The following is a 23,455-nucleotide window of genomic DNA, read 5'->3' as shown; positions in this document are numbered from 1 at the left end:
GTGAAATAAGCCAGTCACAGAAAGACAAATACTGCATGATTCTACTTATATGAGATATCTAAATTAATCCAACTCAAAGAAGCAGAGAGTAGAATGGTGGTTGCCAAGGGCTGGGAGGAGGGGAAAAGGGGATTTGTTGTTTAAGGGATGCAAAGTTTTAGTTTTGCAAAATGAAAAACTTCTGGAGATCTGTTTCATAACCGTATGAGTATATTTAACACCACTGAATTGTACACTTAAACATGATTAAGATGGAAAATTTTATGTTTTACCATAATAAAAATATTTTTTTTTTTTAATTTTTTTTTTCAACATTTATTTATTTTTGGGACAGAGAGAGACAGAGCATGAACGGGGGAGGGGCAGAGAGAGAGGGAGACTCAGAATCGGAAACAGGCTCCAGGCTCTGAGCCATCAGCCCAGAGCCTGACGCGGGGCTCGAACTCACGGACCGCGAGATCGTGACCTGGCTGAAGTCGGGACGCTTAACCGACTGCGCCACCCAGGCGCCCCAATAAAAATATTTTTTAATGAAAAAAATTTTAAGTTGATTCCAAAGATCCAGTTGATAGTAAGTTTAAATTTAGGTCTGGGGCACCTGGGTGGCTCAGTTGGTTAAGCATCTGACTCTTGATTTTGGCTCAGGTCATGATCTCACGTTCATGAGATGGAGCCCCACATTGGGCTCTGTGCTGTTCTAACAGCACGAAGTCTGCTTGGGAATCTTTCTCCCTCTCTCTCTGCCCCTCCCCAGCTGTGCACATGCCTCTCTCTTTCTCTCAAAATAAATAAACTTTTAAAAAAATTTAAAAAATTAAATAAAAACTAAAAATCAGGTCTGTGCCAGAAACCAAGCATTATATATATATATATATATATATATATATATATATATATTGAGTTTATATATATATATATTGAGTTTATATATATATATATACACATATGTATATATATATGTATATATACACACACACACATATATATATATGTGTGTGTGTATATATACATATATATATACATATGTGTGTGTGTATATATATATATATATATATATATATATAAACTCACTTAATTCTTATAATAAATGTAGGAGTTTTTAATCTTCATTTTATAGTTAAATAAACTCTGGCACAGAGAGGTAAAGTAACTTCCCAAAGTCACACAGCTAGTAAAGCCAAGATTTGATGCCAAGAAGAATGAAGCGGTTTGTGCTTTCCATCACTATGCTACATATGAGCGAAATGACAATCATGTGGGTCCTAAGAAGGCCAGATGGCATGGGATCCAAAATCTAGGCCAGAGGCTCCCAAACTTTCTCAGTTCATGGCACCCTATGTGTCTCAGTAGTCATATGGTACCCCTAGGCCAAAAGAAATACCAGCAATTCCATTTAATAAAGCGATTCAAACAACTTAAGTATTTATGTCCCAAAAACTTAGTAGCCATTTGAAAACATAATATACAGAGATTGAAACAAAACAATTAATTCCTAATAACCACAATTACTAATAGGATGTGTACACTAACAGAAGTTGGGCACTACACAACTTCTCAAACCTTGAAATCAGATTGGAAACCCTCACACTCGCTCCTGTTCTATGTGAACTGTTGTGTGGTACGTGCTTTTTATCACAGCAAGTCCTGAAAAGCTGCCTTCATATGGCTAGGACATCCTAAAAGGAATGTGGCGCAATCTCATGTTGAGACCCTGCACTACCTGGAGCTACTTGTTTGTACAAGTGTCTGACAGAAGTCTTGTGTTTTCTGTGAAATTCTTAAATATCCTGCAGGACTCCTGTGAATTCACTGCAGTCCCTAGGATGCCTCAGTGCAGTCTGAGAGCTATGATTGCCGTGAAAGTCATAGAAGCAGAGAGGCTGGGCCTTCAAGAGGAGTAGGGACTGTTCCTCTATTATGGCAGAAGGATGAGTACAGATATAAGGACATTTGTTTACTTAGCACGCGGTGACAACTTTGATCTCACAGTTCAACCTAGGCTTCTACTTAGATCAAGGTGACCACCAAATGGTAGGTACTTCCCTGTGAAGAGCTACTGTGAATATTTTATATGTAACACTATTTCATAAGAGGCATAGCTATAACTGCTTTTCATTTCATTGTCATTTAAGCAGTATTTGTGCTAACCTAATAGTTTTACTTTACTTTTTTTTTAATTTTTTTTTTTAATGTTTATTCATTTTTAGAGAGAGAGACAGAGCACAAGCTAGGGGAGGGACAGAGAGAGAGAGAGAGACACAGAATCCAAAGCAGGCTCCAGGCTCCGAGCTGCTGGCACAGAGCCTGACACGGGGCTCAAACCTATGAACCACGAGATCATGACCTGGGCCAAAGTCGGAGGCTTAACTGACAAAGCCACCCAGGTGCCCCTTTAACTTTATTTTTAAGTTAAGAGGTATAAATTACAACTTGGCAAAGGCATTTGATGCATTTTCTCTATCAGCTACACTGTCATATATATAACATTAATATTCTCAAATATCATGAATGTCCAGTTGCCATGTTCTGAAACCCAACCTTAGATGCTTGGTTTATACACGTACTTTTCTAACTGGTACATTCCAACTTGAGCATCTAAAGTTCTAAATTTGAAACATATTTTAAGTTTTTATATAAAATCTCAGTATAAGCATTCAAATATAATGCAGTAAATGTCTTCTCATGTGCTAGCAATGGAAGTAAAACTTTATTCTCCCTTTAAAAAGTAGATAAATGTTTGGCATGTGTTTGTTTCTATTTTGTTAAATATGAAAATCAACAAGAGACAGATAATTCAGATTTTGGAATTTGTTTAGCATTACATATATTTATTATTAACTATAACTGAATATATGAGGAAATTCATAGTCCTGACCTAGTTTCCTTTGGGGCAAAATACCCTGAAGCTTCCAAAACATTGTTAGACATGAATGCCAAGGGTGGAGGCAGGGAAATTACAAGTTTCTTTAAAGCAATGTTTTAAAATGAAAACAATTAATAAAAGAGAAGAAAGAACTATTTATGAAAATAACAGAAAAAAAATGTTCATTGATGATACAAAGATACATTATTATTAAGATCAAAATTTTCTTTGTATCATAACCATGTTCTAAAACTGGGTTCATTCATACCTTACTATATTTTTAAGAGTAAATAATTACTGTATCTATGAATTATTGCAGGTCATCAAACTTTGCATTGAGGGAGTCAAGATACAAAGTAAGTTTTCTTTCTGTTTTACCTGGAAAAGAATTAATTTTTTGCCTAAGAAAGAATTATTAAGGCATGATATTAAACTGACTAGCTGGACATTAACACTCAGGTATAGTGTTCTATATGTGCAAATATCCAGACATATGTTCTTATTTTTAACATAAATCTTTGTGGGTTTCATGGCCTTGGATATACAGCCCTCAGGGCTCCTTCAGGAGGAACAGAGGCTGTAAACTCGAGTCAGAGTTGACTGACAAAAGCTACACTTGGCCTAGGTGGCTACTAGCCAGTGTCTGAGCATGGTTGGGTGCTAGTTCTACAAGGGACTCCTCTAATGAGGAACTTTGGCTCACGGACTCCCCATTTAGCTTGGCTGAAACTTTCTCAGGACCATGCTGTAGCCTGAGGCTCTTTATACCCATTCTTCTCTCACTCCTTCTCCTTTCACAGGGTTCAGATCAGCATCCCAGTCAACAGATTCTTCCCACCTACTTTTCTCCCTTCCTCCTTTATCTTTCACATCTCCCCCATAAACCTCTTGCATTCCTAGTACATCTTCTTTTAATCTTTAATTATTTTTTAAGTGATCTCTACGCCCAATGTGGGGCTCAAACTCATAACCCCGAGATCAAGAGTCACATGTTCTACTGATTCTACTGACTGAGCCAGTCAGGCGCCCTCTTAGTATAGCTTGACATCTCCTTCTCAGAAGCACTATGGGTATGCTTTTAAAAGATTTAAATTAAAGAAATACATGTATAAATTATTAAAATGTCAAAGAACACCTGGAATTAAAACAACCGTTTACTGGGGCACCTGGGTGACTCAGTCAATTGAGCATCTGACTGGATTTCAGCTCAGGTCATGATCCCAGGGTCATGATTCCAGGGTCTATCCCGTGGGATAGAGCGCTGCGTCAGCTGTGCACTGAGCATGAGCCTGCTTAGGATTCTCATTCTCTCTCTCTCCCTCTGCCCCTCTCCCCCCATTCACATGCTCTCTCTAAAATAAAAACAAAAACCAAAAACTGTTTACTGCCTAATCCCACCAGAGCCTCTCATCCCATTTGCAAATGGGACCATTTTTAACTCTTATAGTAGCTCCTTCTGGTCCTATGCCCACATTTCTAAACAAGTTTTGTCACTTAGAATCGCATTCAGATGCATGTAACAAAAACCAAAAAAAAAAAAAAAAAAATCATCACTTAATGGAATGGATTAGTTTTTCCTCATAGAACCAGAAATCTGCAGTTAGGCAGTCCATGGCTGATAAGGCAGGTCCATGATATCATCAGGTACCAGGCACCTACTTTCCATCTCTCCCCCTTTATTAAGTGGCTTTTTGTCAACATTATTCCAGCAATCAATTCTCCCCTTTCCCTGCATCAATTCTTCCCTTTATTGGATCACTTCCATTAGCATACCAACAGAAACAGAGGTTATTTCTCCTATCTGAAAAAAAGAAATAACAACCTCTTTTGATTACACTTCTCCCTCAAGCTCCTGCCCCATTTCTCCTTTTTCCTTTGTAACATACCCCTTCTTACATTGTTAATTCCTAATTTCTCCCCTCCCATTTTCTCTTAAGTATATTGCAGTCAGGCTCCTGCCCACATCATCTACTGAAACTGCTCTTATGCAAGTCACTGATGACCTCCATGCTTCTCCATCCAATGGTCCCTCTGAGGCATCTTGTTACTGGTTTCTTATATAATAGTAACACTTCACTTTCTTCTTGGAACCTAGTTTCCAGGATACCACACTCCCTTCAATGTGCTCTGTCTACTCCTTTTAGTCTCCTTGATCCATCCTTCCCTTTTTCTATCTCCAATCCCCAAATGCTGGAGGATTCCAGAACTCAGCCCTTTGGCCTCCTCTAGTTCTCTATGTACACTCACTCCCCTGGAGATCTTTACCAATCTCTTGGCTTTAATACCATCTGGTGGCTGCCTCCCAATTTTCTCTCTCCAGCCCAGATTTTTCTCTAAACTACAGACTACTATAATTAACTACTGGACTTCTCCACTTGAATATCTAATGGCCTTTCAAACACTGATGTCCAAAACTGAGCTCCTGATATTTCCCTCAAAAATGTCTCTTTGGAATCTCCTTCATCTCAGTAAATGGCAACTCCATTCTTCTATCTCCCATATTTGATCCATTAGCAAATTCTGATGGCTCAAAACTCAAAATATACCCAGAATCTGGCCACTTCTCACATCACAATCACTATCATCCAGTCCAAGCCACCATTATTTACCTGGACTATGACAACAGACTTCTAATTCATCTCCCTGATTCTACCTTCACTCCCTTCAATTTGTTCCCATCATAATATCCAGAGTGATCCAGCTGAAAAGTGACTTAGATCAGGTTCTTCCTCTGCGCAAAAATCCTTCAAGGGTTTCCCATCTCACTTAGAGTAAAAGTTAAGTCCTAACAAAGGCCTAGAAGGTTCTATATAACTAGTGTCTAATTGCCTCTCAATTCCTACTACTCTTCTCCTTGCTCGTTCCATTCTAGTCACCTTGACCTTTTGCTGTTCTTTAAACATGCCAGGTATACTCCCATCTCAGGCTGCTATTCCCTCGACCTGGAAACATCTCCAGCTGTCTTCCATTGCTTACTCCTGCATGTCTTAATCACATAATATTGCAGTGAGGCCTCTCTTGGTCACCAAATATCAGGCCCATCATGCACTACCATCCCCCACACATATCTCCTATCTTTCTTGCATTATTTTTCCTTAACAGGTTTCACTTTCTTACATACTCTATATTGTACTTATTAATATTTTCATGACTATTTCCCTACTGGAAATGTAAACTGCAGGAAAACAGAAATACTGGTCATTTTTGTCTGTTTTGTTCACTGGTATCCCCAGCACTGAGAATACTATTGGGCATATGGTAGATACATAGGGTAGATACATATGGTAGATACATTATATATATATAATGACTTGAGTGAAAAAAAAAATGGTCAAAAGCAGACCCCTGCCCCTCAGGCATATCTCAGATCCAGACTAGAAGAAATCCAAGAACAGAAGCTGAAAAGGCACCTCACGATTGAGTCTGGCCCCTTTAATAAGCTTTCATGTAGATCCTACTGGTGACCTCTGCTTACTTTGGCCAGAGCTACTTCATATGGCCACCTCCAACTTCATGGGGAACAGGGTAACTGAGTACTTTAAACTGGTCACATTGCCACTGGGAACAACAGTGTCTGTTCATAAAGAAAAATAGATATTAGGCAAGCAATTAGCAATGTCTTCCATATGTTATTTCTTTATTTAGTCACTACCTATTGATTGCTTATTATCATGAATCAAGATTTAATTCTCTTGTATCTTTTATCTCTTATCCATTATTCTTTAAAATTTTATATCAGATCAGATATTAGATTTATCAGTTCCTTTTCTTCCCTCATTCCAAGATTCCTAGTAGAACCTTCTGTCCCCTGCCCCAATTTGGAATAGTTGCTCTCTAGGTCTAAGGCACAGTTATCATTCTAAAGATTACTCTTCACTTCTTTTTTTTTTTTCTTTTTTAGGTTTATTTATTTATTTATTTCGAGAGAGAATGCAAGTGGGGTAGGCGCAGAGAGAAGGGGGAGAGAGAGAACTCCAAGCAGGCCCCACACTGTCAGCGCAGAGCCCTATGTGGGGCTCGAACCCATGAACCATGAGATCATGACCCGAGCCGAAATCAAGAATCGGCTGCTAAACTGACTGAGCCGCCCAGGGACCCTCTCTTCACTTCTTTCTTATGTAAGATCTTCTGTTTCCTAAGAAGTCTTGTTTCTTGGTTTGTTCTGTTGCTTTAGAATAGCACACCTTCCAATAACTTCCTGAGAAAAGTACCCGGTAGGTAAATTTTTTTGAGAGCTAACAAGTCTGAAAATGTCCCTGCTTGAAAGACAATTTAGAATTCTACACATAGAACTCTAGGCTAAAAATCTCTTCCCTTCGCAATTTTGAAAGCATCATCCCACTGTTTTGTCTTTGTGTTGTTGTTGGGAAGTCTGATTCCCATTTCTCTGTATGTATCTTATTTTCTTTTCTCCTCTGAAAGCTTTTTGGATCTTCTCTTCATCTTTGGTTTTCTAAAATTCACAAAATAGGCCTCTAATATTGATCTTTTTTCAGTCACTGAGTTCTTTCACACTAGAAATAAGCACCTTCCAGTTCTTGGAATTTTTCTTCTATCATTTTTTTGTTTCTTCCCTTCTGTTTCCTGTTAATTATTTACATATTAAACCTTCTGGCCTAATACTCTAATTTCCTTATCTTCTATTGTCTACTGTTCACCAAAATGTCCTTTTGTCATTGTGGTCTGTGCTAGAGAGACATTTCAACTTAATCTTTCAATCCTTCTAGTATTTTTTTCTATTTATGCTGTCATAGTTTGTTTAATTAATGTTTATTTTGAGAGAGTGCATGCAAGCAGAGGAAGGGCAGAGAGAGGTAAAGAGGGAGAATCCCAAACAAGCTCTACACTGCCTGACGCAGGGCTCCATTTCACAAACTGTGAGATCATGACTTGAGCTGACATCAAGAGTCAGACACTCAACCGACTAGGCCACCCAGGTGCCCCGGCTGTCATATTTTTAGTTCCCAAGAGCTCCTTCCCCTTTTCCCAAATATCTCTTTCTTAAAAATAGCTTCCTATTCTTGTTTCAAAGATGCAACATCTCCTCTTACATCTCTGTGGGGATTAATTTTAAATCCCCAAATTTACTTCTGTTTATTGCATTGTCCCTGATTCTTTATCTTTTGTTTGTTTTAGACTCAGACTCCTAGATCTTAGATTTACAGATGGAGAATTCCCTCAAAAGCATCATAATCTGTAGCTCTCTGGTTATATTTAAAAGTAAATCTCTTTAAAAATTTATTGGGAGCTTGTTATGCATTGGCAGGTTTATTAACTTATAACTCCACTGTAAGGAGATTGGTTGGCACACCTACCTTTTCAAAGGAAACTACCAAATTTGTTACTTGTATCCTTTGCTCTGGGCCAGCAGGGAGGGTAAGGAGGGAAGGAAAATATATTTTTTTTTCAGAGAAGGATCCTTTAAACAGGTTACACACAGACATATACCTAGCTGCTAGAGAGGGGAAAGAGCTGAGGAAGATGTCATCATTCCAGATATAGACTCTCACTTAATCCCCTTATTCTCAGTCTAGTCACCTCACTTCTACTGAGTATTGTGCTTAGCATCTTCAAGTCCAGAAACCCCTTGGCATGGTGCTTCCAGAAAATAATTATCCCATCTCATTTGTTCTTTATACAGACTGCCTCTAATTTTCCTGTTTTATCCTACATCTCATTCCCAGGCTAATCTCTATGCCTTCTCTCTAAACTCTTACTATCTTTTTACTAAACTTTACTTTCCTCTAAACTTTACTATCTTTTTACTTGGTATCCTACAACTTAGCACTCATCAGTGTCTTAGTGATTTCATGTGTCTATATTCCTTGACTAGGTTATACTGAGGACTCAGCCCACATGTTACACTTCTTTAGTGCATCCCATAATGGTGGCAGTCAATAAATATTGTGTGATAAGTTTTATATAAGTAATATGCTGTTTCTAATAGTTGTAATTTAAAGTCATCATGGTTTGCCAACTGTTATTTTATGAGAAAACCAAACTGATTTTCATACAATCGGATGAAAGGAAAGATCAGGTAATGATGCTATCAATTCTATAACTGAGAAAATTATGATAAAATGAGTTCCATAAACTGACAATCTATCTGTGATAGGTTTAGAAAATAATTTGTATTTTTACATAGCATGGCAAGTAATTCATTACAAGAACTAAAAAAAGAAAATTATCTTTTCTTGGCATTTTAAAATTGTACCTAAAAATGCAGAACTGCTATAGAAAGAAATCAGGGTAGAGCTGACTATATTGTATATTTTTGTAGTTGATTGTACACACACGATTCAAATAATTTAATCTAAAATCAACATGTGTGAGTTTACATCTATCTTAATAACACTGCTTTTAAATAATTATGCAATAACCTGCAAATATGAATGTGACTTGACTCACAATAATTTAAAGAATTGAAAAATTCCACCATAGTGGTACACAATTTAATAGTCACTCAATGCTGAAACCATCATTCCCTTTGTAAAATATTTGTAAAATAAACAGTTTGTAAAATAGTTTAAGAAATTCAAAGCTGGAGGGGCACTTGGGTGGCTCAGACAGTTAAGTGTCTGACTTCGGCTGAGGTCATGATCTCACGGTTCGTGAGTTTGAGGCCCGTGTTGGGCTCTGTGTTGACAGCCCAGGGCCTAGAGCCTGCTTTGGATTCTCTGTCTCCCTCTCTCCCTCTGCCCCTGCCCGACTCATGCTCTGTCTCTGTCTCTAAAATAAACATTAAAATTTTTTTAAAAAAAAGAAAAATTCAAAGCTGGAAATTATTAAACACTTTCTTAAAATAAAATGATTTTAGAAGACAGCCCCCCAAAAAGAGAGAGAAATATTTTGATAGCCAGTAAAACTAAAACTATAAATTACATCTCATACTTTTAAATGCATTTCAAACTAGGAATAGGCCTAGTTTGAAAAACCAACTTTAAAAAACAATTTTCCTACAAACATATATATAGGTAAGTCTTGATTTATAAACCGATTTGAATTTGCAAGTGGAGGAAATTATTTTTAAATGGTACAATTTACAGGTCACTGGATCAACAACATGAACTAAGTGTTGGTTTTTATGACAACTATAAAATCTCATTATTCAATAGAGGGGAAAATCCAAGCTCAAACTGTATCCTCTGAAATACTTTATGTTTCTGTAGTTGCCTTGCTAATTTCCAAACAATTGGACCTTCTGAAGAAATAAGGATCCCTTAAAAAGAAGAAAACCAAGATAAATTCTATAAGTCTTAAATTTGCCATTTTGGGGGGTAAAAATTTTGTATCGGTTGAGGTGTGGCCACAGTCAAAGACTGAGAGTTCAACTTTATTAACACCAAGGTATTGAGGGAGTTTTTTCATCCCTTCTTTAAGAATATGTCGTGGTCAACTGTTGCCATCTTAGGGCTAAATATATGGAGAAAACTACTAATAGAAATTTAAGCACATGTTATCTTTAGAGCCGCCACACTGGATAATACACAAAAAGGAGGACCCTAGAGTAGCTTGGGGAGCACTTATTTTGCAACTAATAAAAGGTTAAGGGGATCCTTTTAAAAATTTAGCTTGAAGACAAAATTTTTAACTTACTGTAATATAAGAGATCTTTAGGATAACACACATACACATATTTTTAGAAGACTTAGCTCACAGTCTTGTTTAGAAACTGAGGAAGAGGACAGATAATGTTAGGAGGTCTCTCAAAGGCCCTAAAGATGTGGGGACCAATCTGGACTAGTGGGCAGGGTGGAGGTCAAGTTATCTTACTAAAATAGATCATCATATCAAGAATGTGCTGGTATTAAAAGGACTATTTTAACTTATCAATCACACAAATAAACCACAAAATATGACAGAACATAAAGAAGGATAAATTCCATTGGAAATATTAAAAGTGACTCATTGGTACAACAGCCTAAGAAACCACTATTGTCAGTTTGATGTAAATTACAAAAGTTTATATATATTCTATCATGAAAATTCCTTTTCTGCATTGAATTAATTCAATAGTGAGGGATGTCCTTCTCCTGATTCCACCTATATACAAAACACACAAAGTTGCTTAAAAATTAAAATGCAGTAACGTCTATTTAAAAAGGATTGCCTATTGGGATGCCTCACTGCATATTTTAAGATGCCTGACATGTTCCAACTTACCCTGTGCGATGGTAAGGGTGAGGCCACAAGACACACCTCTTACTATAGGTAGTAGGCTTGCCCTCCAGTCAAATAATTTTGAGCCTGCTTTTAAGGTGAGTAATGGCATTGAGAAGCACAATTTGAGTTGTATTAAGTTTAAAACTTTCTGGAGCATATTTTGTATTCAAGTCTTAAAGTCTGATTAAAAGTTTAGTGAAAACAAATGATGAGTTTTTACGTAATTTCACCCTTTGAATACATTCCTAAATCAAATTTAAAAAGTATTATGCTTCTAATAATATTAATTCAGCCTAGCAAACATGCTCTGGAAAATAATAATTCATGCCATTTGAGGAGGTAACTAAATAGTTACCTTCATGAATAAAAGTAGACTAGTTTAAACAAAAAATGAGGAAAAACTAGACTCCACTGAAATGATAGCCCATATTCAAATATTCAGTTAAGATATGTTCCTAATAACCATAAATTCAATGTTGTAGATTTATGGATACAGCCATGGGCCTAAACCTCAAACAAGAGTAGTCAGACCTAAAATAAATCACATTATAAACAAGTCAGTATTTAAATCCATACAGAATATTCAATTCCATAAAAGTTATAATTAGTAGTAGTACTCATGTAACTTCAATTACATGTATGAGTAGAATATAACTTAATGATTCTTTTAATCATAAACAAGTCTAATTTTTCTAGGCAACTAGTATCTCTTAAGTGTATAAACAAAGTTGAGGAATTTGTCCATTATTTTGTGATCCAAGGTCAACTAATTATTATGTCCTGAATCTAGACCCATTCAAGATGTAGCTCCTGTTGTCTAGGCCCAAACTGTACTAACAGAACTTTCTGTAATGGAAATGTTCTGTATCTATATTGTCCATATGATATATGCGGCTACTGAGCACTTAAAATATGGGTGTGCAACTTTAATTTAATTCTAATTAGTTTCAATTTATTTTATTTATTTTTTTTAATTTTTTTTTTTTTTAACATGTATTTATTTTTGAGACAGAGACAGAGCATGAACAGGGGAGGGGCAGAGAGAGAGGGAGACACAGAATCTGAAACAGGCTCCAGGCTCTGAGCTGTCAGCACAGAGCCCGACGCGGGGCTCGAACTCACTGACCATGAGATCATGACCTGAGCCAAAGTCAGACGCTTAACCGACCGAACCACCCAGGCGCCCCTCAATTTATTTTTAAATAGCCACAGTAACTGGTAGCTATGATATTAAACAGCACAACTTAGAGGGTTCAAAAAATAAGAGCAAATGTCTTGTTATGTTAGGTCTAACTCCAGTCCACTTGTTGACTTCCATAAGCATCGTACTCACAAATGCCTGCTAGAGTGATAGGCCAAAAAACCTTCTGCCCTATGGTTTTATCTTCATTCAAAAATATGATTAAATCTATGCCAGTAAACATCTAATATAACATTCAGACAAATCCAAACAAAATATACCATCCAAAAAGATTTTTATTAGCATTTATAGTGTCAGTAAAACTATACTGACTAATGAGGCAGCCTGGTGGCCTGTGTCAATCTGTCTAATGTTAGTTCTAGAATGACTAGAATTCAAACTATGAAATATCCCCTCTTAAAAAGGTTTTGTCCATTACCTATCATAACACAAGAATACCAATTACTGCATAGTTTTCAGCTCCACTGGTTAAACACTGCAAAATCATGTCAAACCATTTTACCTGACAGACATATTTGTTCTTCCATTTGCTCAGCACACAGTGACTGGTTTGCATCAGCTCCTGAAGGAAACAGAAAAAGAGACAATGTAGTTGGCTATACACACTGTTGTTATCAGTTAAAGTGTTTCTGATTCGCAAGCAAAAAAAACCCAAAAAAGCAAAAGTCCAAAACAAAACAAAACAAAACAAAAAAAAGATCAGCATGCCACACAAAGATGCAACTGTTTTGGAACTCCTCACTAGACAAAAGCAAAGCTATCATCACTAGGAGAGTTGATCCTTTATGAAAATTAAAGCTGTTGAAAGATGTTTTAAAATAGATTTGTTTGTTGCCATTTTTGAAACTTTTGGAAAGATACCTCCAACTCCTTGAGTGAGTCTCGAAGTTTTTCTGGGCGTCTATTTTTGAGTGTCCATGGATAATCTCGTGCTGGCAAATGAAACATGTACTACAGTTAGTTAAACATGATTTAAAAAGGAAACACTGCTGAGCAGTGTGCCTTGGGAGGATTAAAATAAAACACCTCCTTAATTGAGAGGAAGTGGGCTTCATTTCCATCATCAAATAACAGTCTTTTCAAAAGCTTTGTCATAGGAACAGGATTTTTACCACAAAACAATCTCGGTGATCATAATTTTATGATGACAACCAAAGTGGCTCAGAGAATCCCTGGGAAAGTTTCCTTGTCCTGTGAATCTAGTACCTAATTGTAAATGACCAACTCTTTGCCAGAGAAGTAACTTTTTCACATGAATAATTAAAAGTTCAATCCAAAAGAAATTTCAAGTCGCCTTCTCAAACCTAAAAATTCCTGAGTGAATGAGTATACTAAGGAAAGAAATATAAAACAAAATATGATGCACAGAATATAAATTTTAAAGTAAACATCACCTATTAACATTTTTATTTAAAATGATCCTCTTTAAAAGCTATACCACAATTCAATAATGATAAGCCTTTTTTTGTTTTAAATGCATTTAATTAAAAGAAAATTATTCTTTAGTAGAAATTCAATGTTAGCTTAAGACAAACTAAAAATAGTTTACTTAAAAGAATAACATGTTAAATCATTACAATGATATCTGTTTCATCAGGAAAATAAATTCATCTTTGAGTTCTCCTAAATAATAATTCTAAATAAAAGTTATATATATGTGCATATGTTCTGTATGCATCCTCCTATAATATATAGTGTATATAGTATATATAGTCATTTAAATTTTACAGAATTACTATGTATCTTATTTCAGAAAATTAATTTCATTCTATAAACATAATGTATGATATATAGAGCATATGTACAAGGTTTTAAATTGATGTTGCAGCTACTAATACAGCATTTAAAAAATTAAATGTCAGCTCGACCATTTAAAACAAGGGAACAAGTAGGATTTTCAGCTCTACCTGTATTATATATAAAACTTAAATTATATTTATTTTTTTTTTTAATTTTTAAAAAAAAATTTTTTTTTTCAACGTTTATTTATTTTTGGGACAGAGAGAGACAGAGCATGAACGGGGGAGGGGCAGAGAGAGAGGGAGACACAGAATCAGAAACAGGCTCCAGGCTCTGAGCCATCAGCCCAGAGCCCGACGCGGGGCTCGAACTCACGGACCGCGAGATCGTGACCTGGCTGAAGTCGGACGCTTAACCGACTGCGCCACCCAGGCGCCCCTAAATTATATTTAATTTCACTCATCAAAACCATATTTCATTATAGCCAAATTACATATATAATGTATTTATATACCTGAGAACAGATAAGGCTAGAAAGAATAAAATGCTAATATTAATCATTACAAATTTTTGTTCTTTTTTACAAATTTTATTTTCTTAAAATGGGTAATATGTATTAATCATTTAGGCATGGTATGTATAATAAAACATTATCAGAATTTAAATATGATATACTTACTTTAAATATAATAAATGATATAAATATGGTTCATTAAGAAAGTTTATGTTCACACAAGCATAGATCTTGTTCAAAACTAGACAGAGATTTCAAAGGTCTGAATTAGAAGTGCCTAAGAAATATAACTCTCATGTTTATATACCTCAACAATGGGAATTTACAATTAAAGAAATTTGGAGGGAGTAACATTTCCTACTTGTACAGAAAGCTTAAAAAAATTTTTAAGACTGAATCTTCAGGGATATTAAAACTCCAGTTTTATAATAATTACAAAAAAATATAAAGTAAGCTTACATTCTGCCAGCTTGTGCTTTTCTTCTAAGTCACCATGTTCTGTCACTGATACTGTGGCAGAAGAGAGAAGGAAGAAAATAAAAATGGAAGTTATTTTAATTTTAATACTTTGTGTTTTGAAATGCACATATATAATGTATATTATGCACGTTGTTGAGATTAATGAGTTATGTTAAATTTTTAAGAGGCAGGTGAAAAAATGCCATAATGTGGATGTTTTCATTTCATAGAGGTATTTCTTAAATTTGTAGTGCAAAGGCTTACATCACACAACAGGTGGGCCAATATCCTGAGCTCACAATCTCATCAGATAGGGAAGAGAACTGCAACGGAGTCCAGAATAGAAGCTGCTTCAGTCTGTCATCAGAACCATGAAGCTAGCCTATTAACCACCAAGCTAAGCATACAGGATGCCCACCCCAGCACCACTTCAACAGAGACCAAAACAGGAAGTAACTAGCTAGAAAGACCTTTTGGCCCATCATGAAACTTCTGGGATTAACAGGATTAATCAGATAAAGAAAATTGATCATTCACTCAGAAATGCCTATTTCAGATATCAGGTGAGGATCCGGGAGGCCAGCACCAGTGGGACCCACGCATTAACAATGCCCTCTACTGGGACACTGATAAATAAACGTGAATAGACTGTCCAGTTATCAGTCGGATCGGCAGTAAAATGAACATTTTCATGTTCTTCTACAGCATTTTCTCAATATTGCTTTATTTTATACAGAACAGATATCAACCTCAACATTTTTCTAAAGGACTAAAATGACTTTTTTTTAATTTTAGAATTTACCTAATGCTCAAAAAAGAGTTTTTTTAATGGCCAGTATTTTACAGTTTAAAATATTTCATTTATAAAAATTAGTTGTATAGAATACATACTTTACCTGCTGGGTCTTTCTTGTCATAATACTGGTAGATCCCTATGTCTCTATCTATAGAAAAGAAGAAATAACATTAGTTTGTGATAAAAAGTTCTGGGAAATAAGAAGCCAAACCATGCTATATATATGTCAGGATTGGGGTTGGGAGTGGGTAGGCAGGAAGGAGGGCATAAACCATCTTTTTATGTTACTAGAAATAAATAAGATCAAAAGTATATGCGTTCATCTATTCCAGGGATATGTGGGAACTGGAAGGTTTATCAATCTAATTAGAAAAGATTTACACAAAACTGGAAGGGCATGAGGAAAGGAGCAGTAAAAAACTGAAATCAAATAAGACCAACTTTTCTCTTTCACACTTCCTCTGATATTTTTCACAGGGTGCTACCAAAAGGAACTGCCACTAAGCAACGCCATATGTAATTAGTGGATGGAAATGCCCTGTTGGATTCTGAGTTGTTGCTTGCTTTTCTCCAGTTTAGCTTGAATCTAGTACAGTGCTTGGGGGAAATTTGCAGGAGAAAAAGAAAATTAGAGGAAAGCATGGGTAAGTTACCTGAAGCTTGTTTAGATTCAAAAAACCTTCCAAATGCATTCAAATTCAGATGTTCTCCTGGGACTAAAAAGCAAAGCAAGGCTTCCTAGAGTGATTTAACCAAGGACTCTTGTCTTTGCAACTGAATTACAGGAAAACAAAATAACTGTGTCCATTTTGTTCCTATATGTGAATAGTGAAATATTTTTCCTTTGAATTAACATTTGTTTCCCTCCATGCAAAATAATTCTAGTTACTAACAAAAGAATGCAACTGTTTCTGAAGAAGTGGAAGCAGTAGAGGCTGCCCCCTAGTGACTGACTGCTCCAAACTTTCTCAAACTAAATGAAACTTTCAAAAGAGATATTACAGCTATAGCCAATTTTTTAAATAGAGTTGTTACAAATATTCAATCCTGTGTACTTATTAAAGCTGTATTCTATTTACCATGCCACTAATTGGAACACATAATTTTTTTTTAAGATTTTATTTTTAAATAATCTCTACACCCAACATGGGGCTCGAACTTACAACCCGGAGGTCAAGAGACTGCTCTTTTGACTGAGCCAGCCATACGCACAGAGACATATAATTTTAAAGAATGAAGTTTACTTCTATTATTTAGATTAAAAATATTTAATAAGGGGTGACTGGGAAAGGTTATAAGTAGGGCTCCTAAGATACTGATAATATTTTATTTCTTGAGTGATTTTATGGGCATGTTCATTTTTTGATAGTTCAAAATATACCCTTATGATCTTTATACTTTTCAATATATATAAAAAGGTAGACTTTCAATAAAAAGGTAGGCTTTTTTAAAATCTAAGAACCATAAGCATTATTTACATGGGCAATGTGTCCTCATATAATATTCCATCATTAGATGCAGCCAAATATTTGTAACTCTAGAACAGAACTATGAAGACCATAAAGGCCCTTGAATTCTTTTTATTTTTTTAAGCTTTTTAAAAAAAATTTATTTAAGTAATCCCTATAGCCAATATGTGGCTCCAGCTCATGACCTGGAGATCAAGGCCACATGCTCTTCTGAGATAGCCAGGCACCCAAGAACCCCGAATTCTGTATCTGACCCAGAGTAGGCTGTCAAAACCCAATCAGAGCCTAAGCTGGATGAGGAAGGTGTCCATGCAGAATGTCAGGCTGACAGTGTATCAGAACCACAGGTGTCCTTTTCACCGAAGGACATTCACATGGGGCAATGGCCAAATGTGGGTGTCTAGGTGAGGAAGACATCCACATATGGGAAGAGCCCAACATGGTATGTCAGAACCAATGTGAAATGAGAAGGGCATCCACATAGGGGAGGGAATGCCCACTGAGATAGAAGACTGAGTGCATACAGGGTGATTAAGTAAGAAAAGATATGGGAGTCCCAGGTTTCTCACTGTCAGAGAAGAGAAATACAAATATAGAAAGGGAGAAAATTAGAATGAACCCTCTGCTGGTAGATTAGAATTGATTTTCAATAGAGACAGATACAAAAATGAATATAGATGTAAATATATGTACATACATACATACCCTAGGCTCTGTCCACTGAGAGCCTAGTAAAAATGATACTCCAATGGCAATAAGCATACTTAAAGTACCGTTGACTTCTAGATACCACTTCCCTCTAAAAGGAACCAAGCTACTTAGAGAAGTAACTGATTCCAGCATGCTAGGGAATCTTTCTGTTGTGCCAGAAAGAATGGAAATGCTTAAATACTGATAGGGACCTGTCACAAAGACATAGACTCAGCTTGAGTGGGGTCCCACTGGCCACATCAGAAACAATTTAAATATCAAAATAACTAATGATAGTAATGGATTAAAACCATTGAATAGGAAACCTGAGTCCACAGGGATAAGATAAATAATAAATATACTTAAAGTTTAATAAGAAACAATACATTTACATAATCTCAAAATATCTCCCTATGAAATACTAATTAACTCCAAAGGAAAAGTAACTTTGCAGTGGAGAATACTACCAGACACAATCTTAATGATCATAAACATTATCAATAAAGACACAAATTGAAATTGTACACCACCCAATTAGGATGTGCTGAAAATACAACACCTCTTCTGGGATATTCACATCAAACATATATAATCTGAAACTTCAGATTTGTAAAAAAAAAAAAAAACTTCAAACATATCCAAATACAGGGGCCTCTTATAAAATAATTGACATAAAATCTTCAAAACTGTTAAGGTCACAAAAGTTAAAAAATAAATAAAAATTTTAAGGATGAAAGACAGGAGTAATGTGTGTTTTAACAATGCTTATTAGTATTATGGGATAAAGTATGTATTGTTAGGAAATATCTTTTAAAAAATCTTCTCTTTTGGGGCACCTGGGTGGCTCAGTCAGTTAAGTGTCAGACTCTTTTTTTTTTTATTTTTTATTTTTTTATTTTTGGGACAGAGAGAGACACAGCATGAACAGGCGAGGGGCAGAGAGAGAGGGAGACACAGAATCAGAAACAGGCTCCAGGCTCTGAGCCATCAGCCCAGAGCCCGACGCGGGGCTCGAACTCACGGACCGCGAGATCGTGACCTGGCTGAAGTCGGACGCTTAACCGACTGCGCCACCCAGGCGCCCCAAGTGTCAGACTCTTGATTTTGGATCAGGTCATGGTCTCACGGGTTTGTGGGATCGAGCCCACATCAGGCCCCATGTTGGGCTCGGTGCTGGGAGTATGGAGCAAAGAAATCCAAAGAACATGAATATAATTAATCGTACACCTTAGCTGCATGTTTGAAATATTACCTTTTTTTTTTTTTTAAGTAGGATTCACGCCCAGTGCAAAGCCCAACATGGGGCTTGAACTCATGACCTTGAGATCAACACCTGAGCTGAGATCAGAGTTGGATGCTTAACCAACTGAGCCACCTAGGCACTCCTGAAATGTTATCTTAATATCAAATAGAAATACCTTTACCATTAGTTAGCCTACAAATATTTATGAATATAAGTCAGTCATTAGGAACAATCCCAGGAAAAAATTGAACATGTATATCTCCTAAACAGAAACAAATATTAGACCAATATAATTTTCACAACAGAAAATCTAACTCAAATTGAAAAAATAACTTATTCAGAGTAACTAAAAATAATTATTTTTTTCATTAGCCAATTTTTCATTAAGTATAAAAAAAATAATGCAACTCCAGCAGAAGAATCTAAACTCTAATCTTTGCTAGTACTTACTTATAACATTGTAACTTATATTTGAAAATGACTGAAATTAATCCAGAGATCATTTACCCCCAATGTGTAAGGTATTCTTCAAAGACCACAGGTGCAGTTCAGTCAAGCAGAAAGACATCTGAAGGCAGAAGAAATCTCCGTCCTGTTTAAAAAATAATTAAAAAGAAATGCCAATTATCTTTCATTGTCAATAAAACCAAGATCTCTTAGAAAAATAATAGAATCATCTGACACTACTGATATTTGAGATATGGCCCATTAGAATAAACATATTTTAATGTACCCTTGGTTAACCATCAAGAAATAAACTCTAGGAAAAAAAAAATACACTCTTCCTAAATGTAGTATGTCATCTCATTGAGAAATGTGATAACATGAAAATATATGTTTGAATCTTCAGTAACTTGTTTGATTTTTAAGGCTCTGAGTATATTTAGAATTATTTCATATTTAAGCATTTTAAGAACATTTTTAAGAAAAGGAAACATCTGGGAACTAGTGTATTATGCTAAGTGAAATAAGTCAGAGAAAGATAAATATCATATGATTTCATTCATATGTGGGATTTAAGAAACAAAACAGATGAACATAGGGGAAGGGAAGCAAAAATAATATAAAAACAGAGGAAGGCAAACCATAAGAGACTCTTAAATACAGAAAATAAACAGGGTTACTAGAGGGCTTTGCATGGGGGGGGGGGATGGGCTAAATGGGTGATGGGCATTAATGAGGGCACTTGCTGTGATGAGCACTGGGTGTTGTATGTTAAGTGATGAATCACTAACTTCTACTCCTGAAATCATTATTGCATTATTATATGTTAACTAAATTGGATTTAAATAAAATTTTAAAATTTTAAGAATTTAAAAATAAATAAAATATTTATTTAAAAAAAAGAAAAGGAAACATCTGTTAGGTAATTATTACATATAAACACATTTTGTATTATATTGTTAATATACAAAGCAAATATTTATCATCTCCCACATACAAACAAGCTAATTAAGAGTGGAATTTGTAGGGCACCTGGTTGGCTCAATCAGTTAAGCGTCGGACTTCAGGCTCAGGTCATGATCTCGCCGTCTGTGAGTTTGAGCCCCTCATCAGGCTCTGTGCTGACAGCTCAGAGCCTGTAGCCTGCTTCAGATTCTGTGTCTCATTCTCTGCCCCTCCCCCACTCACGCTCTGTCTCTCAAAACTGAATAAATGTTAAAATAATAATAATAAAGTGGAATTTGCAAAGTAAATGGTATATAGTTACTATTACAAAAAATATTTACTTAAAGGTAAATGTGTGAAACCACAGTAGTGAATGTTCAGATTAGTTTGTTAATCTGCATCTCATTGTAGACCCAGATACAGTATTCTACTCTATTAGAAAAAAAAAACAAAACAAAACAAGATAACAAAAGAGTACATGAAGTATTTCTCCCATTTTTAATATCAAGAGCTAGTGATGGTTATTACTGATACTTTTTCATGAAGGAGAACCCCATTAATTTGGACTCATTGGAGGAAGACCAATATGAATGAGTAAAAAAGTCAACATTTTACAAGTATTTGAAAGACATTTATTTAACTTCCAAATGTTTGCTTAGAAATACATACAGTACTATACTATGTGGATAGTTCACTATGTATTAGAAATACATAAACTATTGGTATCTTCTTTACAGAGATCACAAAAGAATTGCTCTTTCCAATAAAATTCTGAATAACAAAGAAAGCTTGAAAAATATTTATGGCTTTTGTAGACACAGGAAAAAGCTCCCAGCTTCTTTAACATTAGGAGTGACTAAAAACATTTCCCATATTATTCATAAGGGTGATAACCCCAAATAATTTTAGACATAGTAGAAACTTCTTTCATCCTTCCTTTACCTTTACATTTGACCTCAATGTATTAATAATCAAGGAATAGATGCATGTTCAGATAACCAGATGCAGTGTGCCAATATTGAAACAGCAGAGTGAACAATGGCAGCATAAAATAAGGGCCAAGCCTGCCTGGAACAGCGGGGCTCTGAAAAAGCTACAGAGAAGTTGTGAAATGTCAGCAGAGCATCAAAGATGCATAGGATTTCACCAGTTAAATGATAATAAAGAAAATGATGATGATAGCAACAGGCAATACTCGCTAAACACCTCATGAAAAGCATTGTTCTAAACATCATCTATATATATATATATATATATATATATATATATATATATATATATTAACTCATTTAAGCCTCACAGCCACCCTTTGAAGTAGTACAATTATTACTCCTATAATGAAGAAACTGAGGGACTGAGAAGTCACATAGCCAGCAGTTAGCTGAGGCAGACTTTGAATAGACGCAGACTGGCTCCAGAATCTGTGCTTGAAACCAGAGCACTCTGTAGTACTGGGCTATCTAGAAGGGTGGGAGGGAGAATAGGTAGTAGTGTTGAGTACGAGGATGGCATATCCCAGGCACGGCAGTAGATTAAAATGCATGGTAGAAAGTGACAGCAGGCGCTCCTGGGTGGCTCAGTCGGTTAAGCATCCAACTCTTGGTTTCGGCTCAGGTCATGATCTCGAGGTTCGTGAGATGGAGCCGCAAGCTGAGAGCGCGAAGCCTGCTTGGGATTCTCTTCTCTTCTCTCTCTCTCTCTCTGCCCCTCCCCTGCTCGCACTCTCTATCTCAAAAAGTAAACTTTAAAAAAAAAAGAAAAAGAAAGTGATAGAAAAATGCAATTGCAAAGGGTAACAAGGAAACAGACTATAAAAATAATAGAAATGTTTGGACTGATCTGAGTTCACTCTCTTCTGTGTACTGAAGTGCCTTAAAAAGGTTAGAGATAGAACAAAGGACCCTTCAATCCCCAGAGCTGCCCAGCTGTCACCAGAAGCTGGCTGCCACTGTATGTAGGTATGGGGTAGAAGAGCTATGAAAGAGGATGAAGTTCCTTATCAGCAGGCAGTACAGAAAAAGTGGTATTAAGCTAATTACAACTTTTTCAATTCAACTGAACTTTATCTTGCAGAGTTGTCTCCTTGGGAGTGACTCTAGTGAGGCTACTATTACTTAAAATATTTCCAAAGCCATATTCTTTGGATTGTTTTCAGTTAGTTTTATGAGGCTCATTTCAGGATTACTTTATGATATACTTTTTTAAAAACCAAAATACTTACTGTTTTAGAATATGTAAACTGCACCCTTCTCATTTGGATGGGTGAGGTCTAGAATATTGGTTTAAAGAAACAGCTAATAAATTAAATAAATATTTACTTGCATTTAGAAAGCTTAATGAGTATATTCTAGACCCTAACTGCCTGGTTTCTTATTCTAACTTCTCAGTTTACTAGCTAACTTGGAAAACTGACATAGCTTCTGTAAGTTCCCCAAGATATATAATGGCCATAATAAAGTACCTACCTCAGGGACTATCTCAAGGGCACTTTTATTCAATTAATTAATTTATTGTTGCCATTGTTGCTGCTGCTACTGCTATTACTCTGTATGTCTAGCACTATGCAAATTTATATGAAAAAACACAAGGAGTATGTTACATACAATCTCTGACCTTAGACAGTAATTTCACAAGGTGAAATGAATGAAATGAAGAAATGAATAAAACTCTGTACTCCTAAGTACAGAGTACAATAGGGGTTTTATGAAAGAAAAACATGTATCTGTAGAGAAGTTTCTACACAAGAAAAAGTATTTGGATTAGGACATGCAAATGGGTTAATAATTCACTGGGAACAGAGAAGAATGGATGTGATGAAACAGGAGCATATTTCTTCTGATATTAAGTATCAAAGGTCACAACTTTTAGACTACACTAGAAAATAAAAATTCACATTCTTCAATTTAGTGTCTATTCAGACACCAATAA

The 23,455-nt window shown here is 35.8% G+C and overlaps 1 protein-coding gene across 3 annotated transcripts in view; it reads right to left on the bottom strand.

Moving 5' to 3' along the window:
* Positions 1–23,455, bottom strand: part of WDPCP (WD repeat containing planar cell polarity effector) — a 394,349-nt gene that overhangs the window by 284,842 nt on the left and 86,052 nt on the right. For 2 of the 3 annotated variants that reach the window (XM_086701002.1, XM_086701003.1), the window contains exons 2-6: positions 19,646–19,730; positions 15,837–15,884; positions 14,941–14,991; positions 13,089–13,159; positions 12,730–12,789 (exon numbers count right to left, since the gene is read on the bottom strand). In XM_086701002.1, the coding sequence (XP_086557128.1) occupies positions 12,730–12,789; positions 13,089–13,159; positions 14,941–14,991; positions 15,837–15,884; positions 19,646–19,706 (291 nt within the window). In that variant the 5' untranslated portion in view covers positions 19,707–19,730. Of the gene's footprint in view, positions 1–12,729; positions 12,790–13,088; positions 13,160–14,940; positions 14,992–15,836; positions 15,885–19,645; positions 19,731–23,455 lie in introns of those variants that run through there. The other variant, XM_086701004.1, reaches the window with a different exon arrangement.

This window comes from Puma concolor, chromosome A3, assembly GCF_028749965.1.
Source record: "Puma concolor isolate L17-30 chromosome A3, mPumCon1.1.hap2, whole genome shotgun sequence".
Classification (NCBI taxonomy): domain Eukaryota; kingdom Metazoa; phylum Chordata; class Mammalia; order Carnivora; family Felidae; genus Puma; species Puma concolor.
This window is presented reverse-complemented; position numbering and strand designations above follow the sequence as displayed.